Source organism: Peromyscus californicus, unplaced genomic scaffold (assembly GCF_007827085.1).
Source record: "Peromyscus californicus insignis strain IS unplaced genomic scaffold, ASM782708v3 Scaffold_14__1_contigs__length_90479793_seg_2, whole genome shotgun sequence".
NCBI lineage: Eukaryota > Metazoa > Chordata > Mammalia > Rodentia > Cricetidae > Peromyscus > Peromyscus californicus.
The window spans coordinates 42,020,083-42,040,838 of NW_026294436.1; the positions used below are offsets into that span (position 1 = coordinate 42,020,083).

A 20,756-nucleotide genomic window follows, 5' to 3' on the forward strand; every position below is an offset into this window, starting at 1 on the left:
CCATCGTGGACCCTTGTCCATCTGAACTGCAAACCCAAATAAACTTTTTCGTCTACAAGCTGCCTTGGTCACGGTGTTTTATCACAGCCACACAAAACCAATAAGGTCTGTATGTGGTGAGCCAGGGAGGCACACGTGCGGCTTCAGCCTCTGCGTGTGATGATCAAATGCTGGCACAATTATGCAGCAAACCCAGAGGAAATCCAAACTGTGCTTGTCTGGTTGAGGGTTCAGGTAGTGGATTTCCATTTCAAAATGAAATTCTGGGTATCCTAAGAATTCTCATCAGGGGAATCAGCTCTGTTTCTGCCTGTCGTGGACTGTGCTACTCAGGATTCATAGTTCTTCATCTCACAAGAAGCAACTACTAAACATCCAGGAAGTCCTGAAGACTTTGAAGTCTGGTACAGCTGACTGTGTGGGTCTTCCAAGGACTCCTGAGGAAGACTATGGTGCTCACCCACTGGAAGCAATCCCTATGGAAGTTTAAGTAGAGGCACGAAGTGTAACATTTTGTCCCTTAAAAACAGGAAAATGGAATAGGAAGCACCGGGGAGAAAAAAAATGTATTAACAGGAAAACATGATACAATAATATATATTAAAATCTTTATTTTTTTTTTTCAGAATTGAAACCCATAGAACACTTAGAAATTTGTTTGGTGTCTTACCAAGTACAACCTCTGTCTGCACAACAGCTCCAAGAGGAAATCCTAGGCAGGTCAAACAAGAGGGCAGTGATGCCTACACCACCCTTAAATAAATTAGCTTCCCAGTAAGTTATTCCCAGCTTCCCCCAATAGTTTGTGACAGTGCAGTACCCAGCCCCCACTCCCCACCCAGACTAGAGAGATACAGGGACAAGCGGCCTCCCCTGAGGAGCAAGTGTCCCTCAGACCACCTGGTCGTCAGACTGCTCAGGAGACGCTCGGTGAACGTTCTAACCTTTACTGGACAAGTCCTTTCTCAGTGTGAGGATTTCCTTGTGTCAAAGGAAATCCATTTTCCTTGGCAGAATACACCCAGGTCCACACTAACCCAAACTCCTCTCCCCACCTTTCCTGAACCCAGGAGGCAGGCCGCAAGGGAGCTTGCTGACGGCTGCTGTCTACTGAGCACAAGAGAAGGTCATTGCTGGCCAGAGATCAGGGAGGAACGAACAGAGGCTGAAGGCGCACAGTGCGTGGAGACGGGAAGGCCAAGTGTGAGCGTTTTAGAGAAAACAGGGCTTTCTTTGGATGGCAGTGCTGTCTCCAGCTCTGGGGAAATAGAGAAGCTGTCAGGATTCACTTGCTAAAATAATCTGTAATAATGTACCCGAATTCCTCCACTTTCTCCTTAAAATTTAGTCTGACACTTTAAACCTGAGTACAAACAGGGAGACATACCTTAAAAAATATCATTCACCTTCAGCAAATCAGAGCCTGTTGTTTTAAAAGGGAATTATTTATAGCCCTCCCCCAAAGGACAATGCAGCCCGAGACTAAGGAACAGTTTTAGAATAGAAATTCTACACCCAAGTTTCCCACTGCGACCAGACACATGTTTGAGAAGTGGGAGCAGATGAAGAGCAGCAGTGCCTCTGGTTTCTTGGACTTGTAGTAAATGTATTCATCTATGTGGATGCTCAGTTGGCAAACGTAATTTAGAGTTAACCAAAATCCCTCTGATGACTTGATTATAACAGCCAAATTCTAGTAAATGACCCCAAAAGAGGCCAGAGTTACAATACTTCTAAAAATGTTTTTTTTTTGGCATGGGTGGTGGTGGCACACGCCTTTAATCCCAGCACTCAGGAGGCAGAGGCAGGCAGATCTCTGTGAGTTCAAGGCCAGCCTGGGCTACAGAGCGAGTTCCAGGACAGGGTCCAAAGCCACACAGAGAAACCCTGTCTCAAAAGACAAAAACAAACAAATAAATAAAAAAGTATATATTTTTCCCCCACCAGAACTTTGTGTCTATAAATTTGGGGCTAGAGGCTTATGGCTGCTCCACCCCTGCCTGCCACGCTGAGATTTGCCCAAATATACCTTTCCTAGCTTACTCCAACCCCCTAAGAACACAGATTTATATTCTAATTGTTGTGTCACGGGCTCCACTGGTTCAATTCTAACTTCATCCACTGTGGACCTGAGGACCTGCTAAAGCCGTGAGTATGAAAACAAAGTGTGAAATGACTTTTCTGTAACTATTCTGGAGTAAAGATAAGACTTTTTTTCAAAGCAGCTTTTCAGCCTGTTCTCTTCCTCACAAGAATCTTGTGCCTTCAACATCCCAAGTGAGGTGTGTCCGCCAAAGTGCCGAGGCACAGTCAACTCTGAGGTGAGGGAGGGCTGACTGCTGCCATCTGCTGGCTGCCACTTTGCTAAGCACTAACCATGCTAATCTCAAATTCAACTGTGAATTTCCTGGGACTTACACACCACATGGCCTGAAAACTGGATTCAATACCTCCTTTTACTAACACTATTTCAGTGTTTTGTGCTAATGTTTGTTTTCTTAAGTTCAATACCCAAATTTGAAAAAAAAAAACCCAGCCTATTCCTTAATCTAACTCAAAATGTACATAAAATGTACAAACTTTGCTAATTTCATGCCTTTTAAAAGTTCTTCTAGGGGTTGGGGATTTAGCTCAGTGGTAGAGCGCTTGCCTAGCAAGCGCAAGGCCCTGGGTTCGGTCCTCAGCTCTGGAAAAAAAAAAAAAAAAGACAAAACAACAAAAAAGTTCTTCTAGGTTTCGACATGAGAAACTTAGGGTCTTAAACTCAGAAGGTAGCTGCATCTAAATGTCAAGCACAGCACTGAAAGGCCGTTCTTGACAGAAGTCCAGAACTGGACAAGAGGCTGAGTGAGGACACTGTCCCTAGCCCAGTAACTTACATGTCCAATGACCGCCAAAATACAGAACTGAGCCTGAACTTGACAGTGCTGCAAGGAGATGAAGGAATTCCACTACACCACGGGTTCAGAACTCCAGACCAGAGAGAGTCTGGATTTGATACAAACCACAGTATTAAGGCTCTTTTTCCGTTTCAAGGCTCAGAAGGCTTAAAATCTTATCTGCTACCTGCAGGTCCACATCACAAGCTCGGTCCAGCTACCAGCAAGACGCTTTCCCATAAGAAAGGCACAGACAAGGCCATCAACCTCCCAGGAACAGCAACATCACTGTCAAATGCCTCACACCTTAGAGAGCCAGGCAAGGTTGCTCATACTCACAATCCTAGCATGTGGAAGGCTGAGGCAGGAGGACTGCTGCCAGTTCAAAGCCAGCCTGGGTTACATACTAAGTTCCAGACCAGCATGGGCTAGAGTAAGAGTCTACAGTTTACCTCAAAATAAACAATGCCAATGAGAGAAAGGGGAAAAAAAGGAAAACCAAGGATGGCAGAGATCACAGGGACCTAACTTGTATTATTTCAGCTTGTTTTGCTACTTTGGGCAAAAGGTAGGCAAGGGGGTAAATTAGTGTCTGTAGGGGATCATGCTTGGGTTGTAATCATATTTCCTCTAGAGACCATTTTGGTTAATTTGAACAGAACCTAAATAGAGGGGAAGCTCATTTTCAGGACGTCAGTCGTCTTCCTGGTTCTGCAGCGTGAGTCCCTCCCTCTTCTCTTCCCTGAGATGTCAAATCCATAGCACTCAACAGCTAAGAGCCCCAACACCCTCCTCCCTTCCCTTCCTCCATCTTAGAAATGGGTCTCCTCCAGCACTGTGCTCTTTTGTCTGAACATTTTCAATCTGACTAGTTCTGCCCTTTTTTGTTTTTGCTTTTGTTTTTGAAGACACAAGGACTACAGAGTGAGTCTACAGAATCCATGGGTGTGGAGAACGATGGCAAGGTTTACCGCAGACACGCACTCTCGAACCAATTCCTCAACCAGTGTCACACCTCTTTGTCCCTTGGTGTGGGGACAAGACTGACCAGAGCTGGTCCCCGCCGCTTGAATGGGCAACTTCGAGGCCGCCAGGTGAATCCACAGACAAGCTCCCACGCGGACACTGCAGAGAACACCAGGTACTCCTGGGGCCACCCTGTCTTCTACCACCAGAACCTGCTGCTGGCCACTTCCGGCCATCACATGCCATTTGGAATTGATTGTGCTGTTTATCTTTGTAAAAATCAGTCCCACTTGTTTCCTGTTCAGAGTTACAAGTGGGAGAGCGGCATCCTGTCTTCCACCAGCACAGTGTCCACTCCAAACTGGTCAGTACACTGCTTGATGGTGACAAGGACGTTCAGAAGCCGCTGGTCCACAGAGTCCAAGTGTGGATCAGAGAGCACTGGGGAGATAGGGTCATGGGCCATGGCAGATTTTAAGGCAGACTTTAGCACTCCATTCTTTAGGTAGTTCAGTCTATTCCAGGTTGAAACCCGAATGCTGGAAGAAAAAGGTTTAAAGGAAGTTATATAACATCTCCCTATCCAATCCAGTGTAAAGCTTGGATAGTAGGAAAGGTTTTTAAAAATCATTTATTTTTAAATATTTTTAAAATTATTTCAACTAAAAAAAATACCACTTCTATTTCAGACTTGCCTCTGTTTTAGAAGTAAGCTGCATTGGCATGTGTAAATTTTTGGGAGTAATTAGAGATATGTACAAAGATTTATACATATTCATTGCAGTAAGAGGAAAACTGAACCAATCTAAATGTCTAACACGTAAGAAATACTTCAAATTAAGGCTAATTCATCAGGGAAATATCATGCAGCCATTAAAAAGGTTTGAAAATTGAGTGGCACGGGGAAATGCCCATGATAAGTATGTTAGAAATGACAAATTTGGAGAGAAAAACTTTCATTTCCTGTCTGTGGGGAAACTAAAGTGTATAATTACTGTGATGAACTATAGGATTACAATGACGTTCATTATGTTAACAGGAGTTATCCTTAGACACTCAGGGGTGACTGTAACCTCCTTATTCAAATATTTCTGTATTTTAAAAATTCTAATATTAATAGAAAAATAGTTACTATAAAAATACCCTTTTTTTTTTTTTTTTTTTTTTTTTGCTAAGAGATGATGGCACATGCCTTTAATCCCAGCACCGGTGAGGCAGAGGCAGGTGGATCTCTGAGTTCGAGGTCAGCCTGGTCTACCTAGTGAGTTCCAGGACAGCCAGGGCTACACAGAGAAACCCTGTCTCAACACCCCACCCCACCAGAAAAAAAAAAAATCTACTTTATTGGGGACAGAGATGGCTCAGCACCTAAGAGCACTTATTTCTCTTGGAGAAGACCTGTGTTCAGTTCCAGAACCGACTCCGAGCTGCTCACAGTTGCCTGTAACTCCAGCTCCAGGGGACCCAATACCTTCTTCTGGCTTCTGCTGGCACTGCATTCAAGAATGCATAGTCCCACAGACAGAATGACAGACACACACACACACTTTAAACTTTTAAAGAGATTATCTATTTTCCTAAGTTATTTCACTACCTGATTGCCATGGTTTAGGTATTTATCCCTGATAAAATCCCGTGGGGATTCAGTTAGCACTGTAACAGTACTAAGAGCTGAGACCCTGAAGAGGTGGGTGACCAATGAGGGCAGAGGGTTCAGCGGAGCGATGCTGCCCTGTCTCCTGCCAAGTGGCTAACAGTGAGAAAGCTCTCTCAGGGTGCCAGGGTTTTGATATTGGGCTTCTCAGCTTCTAGAGCTGTGAGCCAATCAATTTCTGTTCTAGGTTGGTAAGATGGCTTAACAGGTAAAGGCAGTTGCCACATAAGCCTGGTGACTGGAGTTTGACCCCTGGAAACTGTGTAAAAGGTGGATGGAAAGAGTCAAGCACGTAAGTTGTCCTCTGACCTCCACTGTACACGTGGCACAAAGCCCACACCTACACAATGCATACAAACACACGCACCAAAAATAAGTTTAAAGGGAATGTCTCGGTCTGTGACTTTCTATTACAGCAGGATGAAACAGACTAAACGACCAACTAAAGAGAACTGATTCATCTCAGAAGTTCTTACCTCTCTGTGGGTACAGGAGTGGTAACCGGACAGAATGTGGGTACAGTATAAGTAACCAGGCAGGAAGAAATGTCTGACTTGGAGAGAAGTAGACTGTTTTATAGCTACTTAAAGTAAGGAAGATCGATCTTTGTACATGGACTACCTATGCTGGGCACTTTTCTTATTCTGAATTGTATTATAGCTGCAGAGAACACCACACTTCTCCGGTGTAACAGAGCTTTACTTGACTGACCCACGCCTACTTCACACTTCAATATACGCTTCTCCAAACTGGACAGAGTTCCTTCCATCGCGTCTCTTCCTAAGCTTCTCAGAAGAGGGCCAGTGCATCAGGAAGGGGCTCTCTCAGTGCCCCGGCTACAGTAGAGCATGTCGTTGAGTGATGCAGAGCCCAGGCGCATTCTCAGAAGACAGACGCCCCTGAAGCTGCAGCCTCATCTGATAACTCCCCTGAGGTCCTTTCTCAGACAGGGTCTCACGTAGCCCAGGAAGACCCTGGATTTGCTGTACAGCTCAGAATGATACTCCTTCTCCTTCTACCACCCCCAATTGCTGGGGTTACAGCACCCTGGTTCCTGAGGCTCTTTTTTTTTTCATTTTCTATTTTTTGAGATAGGGTTTCTCTGTGTAAGTCTTAGTTGTCCTGGAACTCGCTTTGTAGACCAGGCTGGCCTTGAACTCACAGAGATCTATCTGCCTGCCTCTGCCTCCCAACTGCTGGGATTAAAGGCGTGCGCCACCACTGCCCGGCTGCTGAGGCTTTCTTGATGTAGGTACCAGTATGGCATGTGCCAAATCTGATTCACTCTGTGGGCCCACAAATGTGCCTTGAAGGTGGCCCAGAAGCTTCCCAAAGTCATCACTTCCTCTGCAGGTCATGACACCAGCTGCTGACTGCCTGTATCCCACCTGCTCTCAGTTTTCCAATATTAGTAAGGAGAATTAGGGCTGTCCAGGTAAATAAATATTACTATCTAAAGAAATGTTTCCTACTGACAAAGAAAAAGCTGAGCACGTGGCACAGACTTGTACATAGGCCCAGTACTTGGGAGACTGAGGCAAGGATTCTGGAATTTTGAAGGCAGCCTAGGCTGTGTGCAGTGAGACCCTGTAAAAGAGAAACAGGAAAGGCCGGGGAAGAGCTAGGGAAGGAGGGAATGGAAGGAAGGAAAGAGGGTGGGCGGAGATGGGTGGGCTGAGGAGCTCAGTCAGTGCAGTGCTCTGTAAGCAGGAGGACTCGAGTGTGATCCCTACAACTCCCGTAAAAAGAAGCTGGGCGTAGTGGTACATCCGTGTAAACCCGGAGTAGGGAGATGGAGACACGGGGATCTCGGGGGCCTAACGGCCGCCAGCCTAGCCTACCTGGTGAGTTCCAGGGCAACGAAAGCCTTGTCTAAAACAAAGGAGGTGGACAGCTCCTGAGGAGGACACCAAGACTGTCCTCTAGCCTGCACACACGCATGCACACACATGCACACACACGCATCCTTACACACATACACAGCAGGAGTGTGTGTGTGGAGGGTAGAGTATAGCTCAATGGTAAAGTACTTGCTTGGGAGGCACAAGACCCTGGATGTAGTCCCAGCACTGGAAAAACAGACAGACAGACAGACAAGGGAAAAAAGAAAGGCGGCAAAGCCGCAGGAGCTGTGTTTCTGGGCTGACAGCACCAGCGTGTTCCCAGACCTGCTTTCTGCAGCCAGAGGAGGCAAATCCTGCTGGTTCTTGACATGCAGACTTCCAAGTCAGTGGGAGGGGACCTGAAGCAGCAGCTCCTGGACTGTGGTCCATTTTCTATTTACTTCTCAATCCCTTTATTCTCTAATATATTTCAATCACTTATTAAATACTTAGAGAAAGTTATTTTTGGATTAGATAATTTCAAACTAAGATACACAAACTCCAGGTGGGAGGATTGAAACCAATGGGAAACCAGATACAACAACCGAGAATAAAGATTATAACAGATAACAGTAATTTAAAAAACTTTTTGAGATTGTCTCACTCTGTAGCCCTGGCTGGCCTGGAACTCACCATGTAGGCCAGAGGAGCCTCAAACTCACAGAGATCCACCTGCTTTTGCATCCAGGTGCTGAGGTAAAGCCTAGCTAGACTGTTTTTAGTAGGTGGTAGGGATATTAAGCCACACACACACATTACTATAGACACCACAAACTTACTGATGCAAAATTCACAATGAATTCTGAGCTTTGCGTGACCTGCCTCTACACCCTCAGCACTGTCAGGGTTCCCAGGGGTTCTGGGCTGTAGAAGTAGGAAAAGCAACTGGGAGGTTTCCCGGTCAAGAAAACCGATGTCCTGGTACCTGACCCCAAGAGGCAATGCGGGCAGACATACCCGCCGTGATAACTTACATGCAGCACTGATAGAGAGGGGCAAGGATGCTTCTCTCATCCAGTGAGGGGTTCCCAAAGCTGAAAGTTAAACGAAGACAGTGATTAGTGCAAGTGTTTGTTCCCTTCAGCATCAAAGCAAGAGCATATTCTGTAAAAACCCAACTGTGATCCCAGAAAATTTCATGCTCCAACAGATCAAATCATTTAAATTAAAAATAAGCCCGGCATGACTAATTAGACACAGGGTCATTAACAGCCTGAACTAAAGTATCAAACAGTAAATAAACTTGTGTAACGAGGACCCTTTCCTGCCACGATGCGGGACCACAGCTGTGGCGCACACTGTGAGTCTCCAGTGCAGAGACAAGGCAGAAACCCTAAGTCTGTACAGTTTTTGAACGGTGTGGTGAGAACTCCCTGCTAGAGTCCCCAAAAGGCAGGTGGATGGGACTTCCAGAAAACCGTACTCCTGCAAGCAGACCTGCTGACAGTTTCAAACCAGACAGACTGCCCAGGGGCTTTTCAGAGGCTGAGACAGAACAACTCAAAGCAGACACAGAAATGTATTCCACTAGGAAAGGAATGGTGATCTGGGAAAACGGTCCCTCTTTGGGGTGAAACAGTTTCTTTGTGTAGCCTTGGCTGTTCTGAAATTTGCTCTGTAGACCAGGAAGGTCTCAAACTCACAGAGATCCGCCTGCCTCTGCCTTCCAAGTGCTGGGATTATAGGTGTGCACCACCACTGCCCGGCCCCTTCCATTCTTTTCCTGGAATCTTCCTTAATGACTGGAGAACCCACTAGCCCTGACGACAGTGCAGAAAAAGCAGCTGCTATCCTTTGAATATTTTTGCTGCCCACAAACTCCTGCTGCTATTAAATCCTCAACGCAAGGCTATTAGGAGGTGAGGCTGTTGGGAGATTGAGTCCAGCATAGTTTTGATCCCAGGTCCTCACATCCCAGGCCCCAGGCTCATCTGCCAAGGCACTAGTTGCCAGCCTGTAGCACTACCGAGGTGAAGAAGTCTTCAGGAGGTGGGGCCCAGCAGAAGGAAGTTAATTCACTGGTGTGCATTCTTGATGGGGTTTGGGGACCCCGGCTTCTTTTCGTTGTTGTTCTCTGCTTCCCAAACGCCACGAGGCCAGCAGCTTTGCTCTAAATGTGCTCTCAGCCATAATGATTCTGCCTCATCACAGGCCTCCAACAATGAAGACAACAAACCTCTGAAACCATCAACTGAAATGAGCATTTCATCCCACAAGTTGACTTGTGGCAGCATTTGTTTCAGAGGGCTGAGCAGCACAGGACCCTAGAGAATGCACCTCTTGCACACAGACACAGACAACACAGTCTTGCTGACCTTTTGGCATTATCAAGAAGGATAAGCATGCTAGCGCCTTCATCGTCTTGAAAGCTTTCATAGTGGTGGCGGTCGGCATTGCCAATCAAGTAATCGAAGACAGCAGTGTCAATGATGTCCAAGAGGCGTGGGCCTGAGTCGTAAGGGGACGTTTTCTTCACAGCATCGCAGTAGCTCTCATCATATTCCCACCTGGAGGCAAGGAGCATCATAAGGGTTACTGAGTGCCAGCTACACCTGACTAGAGTTTAGCTCCTAAGAGTCCTACAAAAGACATATGCTAACAGTTTGGTTGCCAGCTGTGATGTTATTAGGAGGTGGGGGCTTGTGGTAGGAAGTTGAGCTATTGAGAGCAACCTAGGAGGAGGATATGGCTACCCTGGCCTTCCTTCTCTCACTGTCTGCTTGCTATCCACCAGGAGGAGAGGGACTTCCCCCCACAGCATCTGTGTGTTACCTTGATACTGTATTACCACAGCCTCACCGCAACAGAGCAGCCCACGCTGGGCTGAGACTTTAGGAACTGTGAGCCAAAAGAACCTTTCTTCTTTTAAAACACTAGACATTTTGTTAGTGACAGAAAGCTAATGAAGAACCTTGGTACCAAGATAGGGTCATTGTGGGGACTATTTCTGACAGCGAGATTCAAAGGCCTTTGGAATTGGTTTGCAAGATTAGAGACGTTTAAGACGCAAACTAAGGAAAGCAGAGGATGCTGAAGTACAATTTACCAGAGGGTTCTGGAAGGTGAGAGGCTGGCAGGAATACGGACCGCAAAAGCTGTGCTCACAGGTGTGGATGCAACAGGGACTCCGCTGGGAAGTATATTAGAGGCTTACCATGTTATATTCTGGAGAAATATATTCTGCCTATGTTTTGTACATATCCTGAGACTTTGTGGAATGGCTTATATGGTAGAGGCAATTTCAAAGCAGCAGTATGGGAATTACTGGCTGCTTTTAGCTGTATTTACTGTGAGAAGTGGAAGCAAAATGCAGAGCAGAAGATCTGAAAAACTTGTAGCTGAACCAGGAAAGACACACATATAAAGTTCAAGCCAAGAGGGGTACAGATGCTGAAAAAACTAACACCATTAAAAAAGCCCAGTGTGCACCAGGGTGGCAGGAAAGGCAGCTTGAGGCCTCCATCCCAGGAACCTGCAAGATGCTGCCCATCTCAGGCTAAACCTCTGTGTTCAAGCATCAAGACACTGAGGAGGCCACTGCGATCCACAAGGGCTTGGATAAGCTCAAGACAGTGCCAGACCTTGGCATCATCCGAGTGATGCTGTGTTGCAGGCACACAGAGTGTAAGAACTGCAGAGCCACTTCCACTGAGGAGATTCTAAAGGGGTCTTGAGAGGTTGACAGACAGGGTTGGAATTCCTACAAACAGTCCAAGAGTGCGATGCATGAAGCTGTGAGAGTAAAGCCAATGCTATGGCTGTATTTAAAAACGAAAACAGAATATTTTAGTGTGTGTGTGTGTGTGTGTGTGTGTGTGTGTGTGTGTGTGTGTGTGTAAATGTACCACATGTGTACAGTTGCTGGTGGAGGCCAGCAAAGGCCCTTTGATTCCTGAAGTTGAAGTTACAGGTAGTCATGAGCACCAAATGTGAGAGCTGGAAATCAAAGTCAGGTCCTCTGCAAGATCAGCAAGTGCTCTTGACCCCTGAGCTACCTCTCCAGGCCCCCATGGTTCATATTTTAAATGTCCCCTAAAGACCATGTTCGTAAGCCCTGGTTCAGCCTGGGCTGAAGAGATGATGGGGATATTCCAGGGAGTCCCTGCCTAGAGAGATTCCGCCCGGCCTTTTCTTTGTCTTTGCTTTCCAGAAGCGACGGGATAAGCAGCCTCTGCTACCACATGCTTCTGTAATGATGTACTGTGCCACCAGAAGCCCAAAGCAATGTGGCTGAGTGACTGTGGACCGAACTTGTCAAACTGTGAGCCACAACTAATCTTTCCTCTTCTTAGTGGTAGAAAGATGGCTGGCACATTAGCACTGCTGAAGACAGGGACAAGACCTACCTAGCAGGTTTGCCCATAACGGACGATTCTTTGTACTCCCGGACAGACAGCTGGCTTCCATTCAGGAAGAGCAACTGGCGTGGTACAGCCAAGAATTAAGTCATGGCTCACAGGAGCATTTACCTGGCCAATTTGCCTTCTCGGTAAGTCCTGCCCCAGGGGTGTCGATGTTTCTGCAGAGGCCACACATCTGGAAGCCAAAGTGTGATGGATCCCTCCATCATGTCTCCATCAGCACAGGCTGGCTCTGTTTCTCGGCAGTAATAGCACTTCCCATAGAAACACGTATTGTTCCCTGCAGGATGGAAATGAGCCAGATATACTTAAGGAAGAAAATTAAGAAGCCAAATTCTCCCCCAAACAAGCTCAAACGCTAAGTAAACAGGCATCATGAAAATTAAAATCTTGATGTTAGTCCATTTCACACTCGTGTTTTCCTATATAGGTAATAAAAGCAGACAGTATAAAACAATCCCCAATGAATGAAAAGCCGTACACTAGAAAGCCAATCTTCCTGTGTCTCCCTTCTACCCAGCCGCTCTCCCAGAAGTGAAATACCATCATCAGTCTCACTCTCAACTCAAAAGAATTAATGGAAAACAATGTCTTCCTGTTCTTTATCAGAGCTGAGGTTCTGGCCAAAGTACCCAGAGGAGAGAGAGTTTGGTCACATGTGGGGGAGGCAGGAGCAGGTAAGAAAATACTCTGAGAATAATGGGAACTAGGTTTCTTACAGATGGAGAAGGAAGAAAAGTAAGATGGTCAGAATAAATCCTGTCGTGAATTAGAATCAGATACTGGTTTTAATACACACCCAGAGATAAAGACACTGATGTGTGTGTATGTGTATGTGCATTTGTACGTGTATACACATGTATTTCCTACTCCGCCATTGAAGAGAACCTAGAAACAATGAGATCCAGGACTTACTCAAACATCAGTTCCCCGTCCTTCTCCCTCCCTCTTCTCATGGCAAGAGGGCCTCATACACTCGAGGCAAGTACTCTACCACTGAGCTACATACCCAGCCCTCTTCTTACTTTTTGAGGCAGGCCTTGAACTTGCAAGACCTCTTGCCACAACCTCCCAACTAGCTAGAATTAGAGGCTTAAACCACAAGGCCCAGCTTCACATATCGTTTTTCTAAAGACCATTTTAGTGCTACATTAAAGATGGGGGCTCACTGAACCAGCAGCTCCTCCAGGGCTGAGTCAGGGAAGGTTGGACTACCCTGCCATCACCAGCAGTAAGGAAGTACTCAGAGAACAATGAGACCATTCCAAGGACCTGAGCTGGTCTGTAGGGTTCCCAATGGCTACATCTGTGGCAGTCAGAATATCAACATAAAAAAAAAAGAAAAGTAAGAAGCTGGGTGGTGGTAGTGCACGCCTTTAGTCCCAGCACTCGGGATGCAGAGCCAGGCAGATCTCTGTGAGTTCGAGGCCAGCCTGGTCTACAGAGTGAGATCCAGGTCAGGCACCAAAACTACACAGAAAAACCCTGTCTCAGAAAAAAAAAAAACAAAAACAAAAACAAAAATCACTTATTGGGGCTGGAGAGATGGCTCAGAGGTTAAGAACACTGGCTGTTCTTCCAGGGGTCCTGAGTTCAATTCCCAGCACCCACATGGTGGCTCACAACCATCTGTAATGAGATCTGGCTCCCTCTTCTGGTCTGCAGGGATACATGCAAACAGAACACTGTATACATAATAAATAAATAAATCTCTAAAAAAAAAAAAAGTAAGAAATTGCAACTCAGAAAGTCCAACTCAGTGAGTTCATCACGATATGAATAAAGACATGCATGAGAGAGGAGTTCTCTCTAAACAGAATGTCTACCAAGAAAGAACAAAGCAGTAACAGAATTAAAAAAGTACCATTTTGCCGGGCGGTGGTGGCGCACGCCTTTAATCCCAGCACTCTGGGAGGCAGAGCCAGGCGGATCTCTGTGAGTTCGAGGCCAGCCTGGTCTCCAAAGAGAGTTCCAGGAAAGGCGCAAAGCTACACAGAGAAACCCTGTCTCGAAAAACCAAAAAAAAAAAAAAAAAAAAAAGTACCATTTCACAACTATCGTAATAACTGATTCTAACACAAATGATCAATGTGCTAAAACTGGGGATGAAAGTTTGATAAGGAATGGAGTATTTATGTAGTTCTGCCTGGGGATGGGATGCTAGGTGGCAGAGAGTATTCTTAGCATGCATGAGGTTCTAGAGTCAAACCCCCCCACCCAGTATTGGGAGGGGGCAGGAAAGCAATTGGGTATTAATATAGTTGTAGAGTACCCTGTATAAATAACACCTCCCCAGCTCTGGGACTATAAGTGCATGCCACTACCATGCTTAGGTTGGGAGGCTGAGGCCTTTTACATTATTAAAAAAATAATTTATTTAATTTTATGTTCGACAGCTGTGATCTGCAAGATGGATGCTGGGAATTGAACCCAGGTCCTCTGGAAGGGCAGCCATTGCTCATACTCTCTTCAACCCCAAGGCCTTTTACATTCTGATAGCTAGTCAATGGTCCCTCTTTTGATGGGCATGGTAGTGCACATCTTCAATCTCAGCACTTGGGGAAAGCACAGGCAGTGGGATCTCTGTGAGTTCAAGGTCAGGTTGGTTTACATAGGGAGTACCAAGACAGCCAGGGCTACATAAAGAGGCCCTGCCTCAAAATAAAAACCAAAGTAAAACCAGTCAACTGGGGCTGGAGAGATTGCTTCGTGGTTAAGAACACCCTGGTTCAATTCCCAGCACCACATGGCAGCTCACAACTGCCTGTAACTCCAGTTCCAGGAGATCTGGCCTCCACGGGCACTGCACACACACACTACACAGACATACATGCAGGCAAAACACCCATCTATACAAATAAAAATAAATAATTTTAAATAGCGGAAAAAAAAAAAAAAACAACCAACCAACCAAAAGGCTCTCTGCTCTTATTTTAGGATCATTTTCAGTTTTTTACTTCTTATGACCTTTAAAATAGTCTCGTTTATTTCTACTCAATATTTGTTAGTATTTCTAATGTAATCCAGTTGTTAAATTTCTAATTTTCAATTTTTGTAATTATAGCATTCTATATGTGTTACTTTCAATTAGTTGAAATAAGTTTTTAAAGAAATCTTAAGGTTTGTGGGCAGTGGTGGCACACGCCTTTAATCCCAGCATGGGAGGCAGAGGCAGGTGGATCTCTGAGTTTGAGGCCAGCCTGGTCTACAGAATTGAGTTCCAGGACAGCCAGGGCTACACAGAGAAACCCTGTCTTGAACTCCCCCTCCTCAAAAGAGAGAGAGAGAGAGAGAGAGAGAGAGAGATCTTAAGGCATAGAGAGAGCTGTAACAGCTTTGGGGTGTGCTGTAGTTGATTAGGTTCTGTGCAGTACATACTGTGCTGGACCTGGGAAATAAAAGCAGGTGGAGACAGGTTCATCTCTAGGCCTTGCTAGGCAACCAGTCCAGCTGGGGAGCTTCATGAAAGGGACAGACCCTGTCTCAAAAACAACACGAGGAAGATGTGCCCGAGAACCAGCAGCCAAGCTGCCCTCTAGCCTTCCTGAACACATGCACATACAAAGACAGAGAACACAGAGGGCTCTTAAATGAACAGAGGCTACGTAGGAAACAAACAGACAAAAGCCCCAAAGGTTTAGGATGCATTATTATTAGTGTTGTTGTTTGGAGACAGGGTTTCTCTGTGTAGCCCCGGCTGTCCTGGAACTCACTCTGTAGACCAGGTTGGCCTCAAAACTCAAGAGATCTGCCTGCCTCTGCCTCCTGTGTGCTGGGATTCAAGGTGTGCGCCACCACTGCCTGGCTCAGGATGCATTATTAATGATACTGGGGGGGGGGTTCTCATATATATCGTCCATGGGTAAGGTAAAGTAGTTAAGTGTCTATGAGGGGTAATGTGACCACCATCTACTAAAATTTAAAATGCACATGACCTAGCACTTCAACTTTTGGAAATTTCTGTTAATGTGTGAAGTAGCATATGTACAAAGTAATTCTGGGCAACAATAGTTGTAAATACAAAATAGTGGAGTAATACGTTGGCCCAATAAGGGACTGGTTATATGAATTTATGGTAGACTCATATAATAGAACACTTTGTAACTAGTTGTGATCTTGGTCCTCAATTTGAGTACATCTGGAATCAACTGAAACCTAAGTTAGGCACACCCGTGAGGGGTTTTCTTGATCAGACTATTTGAAGCAGAAAGCCCCACCCGAAATCTGGCCACACATTTTGGTGGCAGCCCACATAAAAGGACAAAGAAGGAAACTTCTGCGTGGCCTTCTTACCCTCACTCTTGCTGGCAATCCATCTACCTTGTTGCTGAGACATTCCTTCACTGGTGCTGGAACTAACTTCTTGGGGATTCCAACGCAGACTGAAGACCAGTAGCTCTCTAGGATTCCCCTAGGACTCCACTGCCAGCTTGAGACTGCTGTCCATCAGCGTCCTGGACTAAACAACTACTGGATTCTTGGCCTTCCCACTGTGAGATAGCCACTGTTGAGCTCCTCAGACCCCAGCCTGTAAGCCGGTCTAATAAAGGCCCTTTATATATTTTTTTCATTCTATCAGTTCTGTTCCTTTAGAGAACTCTGAACAATGCATTGGTCAAACACAAAAGAATGGAGAAGTTCTTACACGTAACACGAAAGGGTTTTTCCAAGACAGGGTTTCTCTGTGTAGCTTTGGTTCCTGTCTTGGAGCTCGCTTTGTAGACCAGGCTGGCCTCGAACTCACAGAGATCCGCCGGGCTCTGCCTCCTGAATGCTGGGATTAAAGGCGTGCATCACCACTGCCCGGCACGAAAGGTTTTTTATAATATATTAAGTAAAAAGAATGAGATGCAGAAGTTATTAATAGTATGCTGTAGATTGTGTAGAATGGTAGAACTAAATATAAATATATATTTATATTCATACAAAAGGAAACCATTATTAAGAGAGGTTACTGCTAGGCTAAGAAGAAAGAATAAGATGCAAAAGTATGTATAGTATACTATATAGTATGTAGAAGGTAGTATTGAATATGAACATGTATGTATATAAAAAGAAATAAAGCACTAGTAGAGGAATTGGAAAACATGCTACTGGAGTCCTTGTGATGCTTGATGCATGTTAACAAACTGAATAAATTATTGATTAAAAAAATGAAAACACACACAAAAAACCAAAACAAAACAAAACAAAAAAACCTAAGAAATTAAGACAATCTATGGGGTAAAATCCAAACACTTGAGTTTGGTAAATAAGAGTCTTATTTAGGGAAAGAAGTATAATGTATTAGGTTCTTATCTAATGTGGTTTATTCAGATTTCTGGAGTTAAAATATAAATTTGGGAGGTGGGGCTGGAGATCAAACACAGAGACTTGTGCATACTAGGCAAGTGCTCTCACTGAGCTATATAAAATATAAACTACTTTAGTAAGGGGCTGCACCATGCCGAGCATGTAATTACAGCCCTTCAAGCATGCTCATTCCTCTGCTGTCAGAGGGTGAAAAGGAAAGATGTCTATGCCAATGCTTAGTGTGAGACCAATCAACAGCATCGATTCCTCTCAATAATAGGGCTAAATGTGCTTTTCCTGACTTCAGTATCCCCATTACACTCTGTGAGCCTGAGTCTCGGCCTCTGACCACCTCCTGGACATACTCAACGGCGGAAACTGCTTTTCTTTTCTTTTTTCTTTTTTTTTTTTTTAAAGATTTATTTATTTATTATGCATGCAATGTTCTGTCTGCATGTATTTCTGCAGGCCAGAAGAGGGCACCAGATCTCATTACAGATGGTTGTGAGTCACCATGTGGTTGCTGGGAATTGAACTCAGGACCTCTGGAAGAGCAGTCAGTGTTCCTAACCTCTGAGCCATCTCTCCAGCCCAGAGAGATGAAACTGCTTTTCTGATCATTGAAGTTCTCCTTCCTCTCCTTGGGTGAACTATCAGATCTAAGTCTCCATCTCAGGCTTTTCTCCGTTAGCTATACTAATGACTAGTTCACATAAACTCCTAGATGATCCTGAAACAAAATATCCAAAATCAGATGCATTCTGCATGTTATCCTTTTCCACACCCCCCTCAGTTAACTGCTGTATTCACTTGACTATCCAATCTAGAAGTGTGGAGTCAGTCTTCAGTTCCCCTCCCTGCTTATTGCTCCTCCGAGCTGAGATGTTCATCACACTGTTCACATTCCAGTTTGTGAATCTCTCTTAATCCCTCTGTCCCATCCTTAGCTTAGTTCTGTCTCTTGAAATCACTTCAACAGCCCGCCAGGGCTCTCATCTTCTCGTTCCCCCCATCACTATTCACCATCTACAATACTGCCGAAATTAACTTTGTAAATTCAAATATGATTACTTCACGTTCAGATTCTCTAAATAGCTCCCCAATGCCCGAGGGGAGCCTTGACCCCTCAGCATGATGCACAGGCCCTTCAGTGACCCTGTCCTGACTGCTTCCTCTCCTCAGTGCCGAACCCACACACTCCTTCCCCTTGAGCTCACACTTGTGCCTCCTGTACTCCTAATCACCCTGTCCATCTGTCCTCAGCCTAGATCAATGTTAACTTGGGGGCTAGTGGGGTGAGCTGGGTAGAAATGAAATTACAACTATTTTCACAAACCTCTTTCTGAAATTTAGTGTTTCAATCAATTACGACAATAGGAACCCTAACATTAGAATTTCCTGCCACCTTGTCACTAAAATTAATCAGAGTTTCCCATATTGTATTACCATCCTTGTAGTTTGTTTTTCTGAGACAGGTATTGCTTAACCTCATTTTTAAGTATAAATGTATTCATTCTAGTAAAAAGCAAGGTGAAGTTCATTTTCAATGTCTGTTTCAACATTTATGCCACGAAGAACACTGAATCACCAAGTCACCAAGACAAGAGAACACAGCACCTCTAAATTCTTCTTGTTTTACCATGCTTCCAACGAGAACAAGACTGACAGACCCCTGCATCACAGTAGGCTAATGAGAACCAGGGCCGGCGAGTCATACCGAGCTCCATGAGGTCTACACTAATCCTTGGGAGGAGAGGAGTGGCCCAAATGCAGTTCTACAGTGGAACTCTAGTTGCCTTCCAGAGCTGCTTCAGGCTTCCTCAATTCTCTACTATTTATTTATGTGTGTATATGTTTATTCAGAGGGGCACACACATGGAGACCGAAGTTGATATCAAATGCCTTCCTCAATTGCTCTCCACCTTATGTTTTGAGACAGGGTCTCTCACTGAACCTGGAGCATAACACCAACTTGATTACACTGGGTGAATAGTTAGCTCCAAGGATCTGCCTGTCTGTTTTCTCACTGGAATTATAGGTGCCCCTTCTATACCTGGTTTTTACCTGGTACAGGGATCCGAACTCAGGTCTTCGTGCCTGCATGGCAAGCACTTTACTAGCTGAGCCATCTCCCAGCCCCTGGCTTCCCCACTTCTCAGGAGAAGGTTCTCAAGAGAACACATGTATACAAAATAAACCACTGGGCAGTGGTGGCACACATCTTTAATCCCAGCACTCGGGAGGCAGAGGCAGGCAGATCTCTGTGAGTTCGAGGCTAGCCTGGTCTACAAAGTGAGTTCCAAGACAGTCAGAGCTGTTGCACAGAGAAACCCTGTCTTGAAAAAACAAACCAACAAACAAAACAAAAACAAAAACCAGGACAATGATTTGCACACAGTATCATTTTAGGGCAAATCTTCCATTTGAGACTTAGCTGGAAGATTAAGCAGAAACAGCTACCACTTTCACTATTGGTACGTGACTTCACTTCTTTCTTTAAGAAGTACGTAGTAGGGGGAAATTCTCACTTCCCATTCTCACTATTAGACTTAATTCCCACACTAACATGAGAGCAGGCTTTAGCTTGTTCAACGATGCCCCATTATTTACCTTACTGACCATGCCCCTATTTAAACATCCTCCATCATCTCTTACCTACAGTTAGGAAGGTGCTCAGCAGCTGCTCTGTGGCCACAGGCTTGATCTCCGTCCTCAGATTAATGTATCTGCCAACCACCAAGGGAGCTCGGCGGAAACCCAGAATCCTAGTTTTAAAGGTTGAAGAGAGAAGAGAGAAGTCTTTGGAGATGTATTTTAAGTTAAGTCTCAGAAACCACGGTCAATCCCATTAAAAGGTTTTGAAGGTTGTAGGTAGGTGAGTCAATCTTGGTTTTGGGAGGTACATATGTTCATGAGTTTGCCAAGATGTACATTACTCAACAGGTCAGCAAAAAGTGTAAGAAACTGTTAAGTCCACGGGACAGGAATATGGGCTTATCACAGTGCCCTCTGCTTCTGCTAGAAAATCTTCATAATCAAAACTAGAAACACATGTTAACAATGCATTAGAAAATACCATGCTTAAACTCAGATGGGTTCAAAGCTTTGATAAAACTTTGACAAACTGCGAACTGACCAAAACAACATGCCCACAGGACAGTTTAAATAAGGACACATCCGAAGGCCTTTCTTTCTAATAGTTAAACACTAGAAAATACTTTTTCTTTTTCTGTTTAGTTTTTTTCCTACTTTTATTGATTCTTTGCAGATTTCACATCATGCATCCCAATCCCACTCATCTCCCCATCCCCCTCCTCTGCCCTCCACCCTTGCAACTTGCCCCCAAAATTTAAAAACCAGAAACCAACCAACCAACCAACCAAGGGAGAAGAGTCTCATCGTGGAGGCTGTAGTGTGGCTGCTGAGTTACACCGCTAACCCTTTAGTCCTTTCATCTTTTCTTGCAAGTGTTCGTCACAGAAGTGGTCTATCTGCCTTCTGCCACACCACCGACACTGGCCCTCACTGGGACTCTTGGACAGCCTGTGGTTTGCTGTCCTGTGTCATGGGATCCTGCAATTCTGGATCTGTAGGTTCATCCCCTTCACATGCTCCAACAGTTCACAGATGAGATGGATGCTGGGGTAGGCTAACTCATAGCCCTGGTTCCGGCCCTGGGTGGCAGCTGGGGTGGTCAGCCCGCCAGCTTTCCCCCACTGTC

At 45.1% G+C, this 20,756-nt stretch overlaps 1 protein-coding gene across 4 annotated transcripts in view; it reads right to left on the minus strand.

Annotated features, from left to right (window-relative positions):
• Positions 1 to 594: 594 nt before the first annotated feature.
• Positions 595 to 20,756, minus strand: part of Fam20b (FAM20B glycosaminoglycan xylosylkinase) — a 43,895-nt gene continuing 23,733 nt past the window's right edge. For all 4 annotated transcript variants that reach the window (XM_052737291.1, XM_052737287.1, XM_052737288.1 and 1 more), the window contains exons 4-8: positions 19,691 to 19,800; positions 11,852 to 12,023; positions 9,698 to 9,889; positions 8,357 to 8,416; positions 595 to 4,384 (exon numbers count right to left, since the gene is read on the minus strand). In XM_052737291.1, coding sequence (XP_052593251.1) covers positions 4,153 to 4,384; positions 8,357 to 8,416; positions 9,698 to 9,889; positions 11,852 to 12,023; positions 19,691 to 19,800 — 766 coding nt within the window. In that variant the 3' untranslated portion in view covers positions 595 to 4,152. The remainder of the gene's footprint in view (positions 4,385 to 8,356; positions 8,417 to 9,697; positions 9,890 to 11,851; positions 12,024 to 19,690; positions 19,801 to 20,756) is intronic.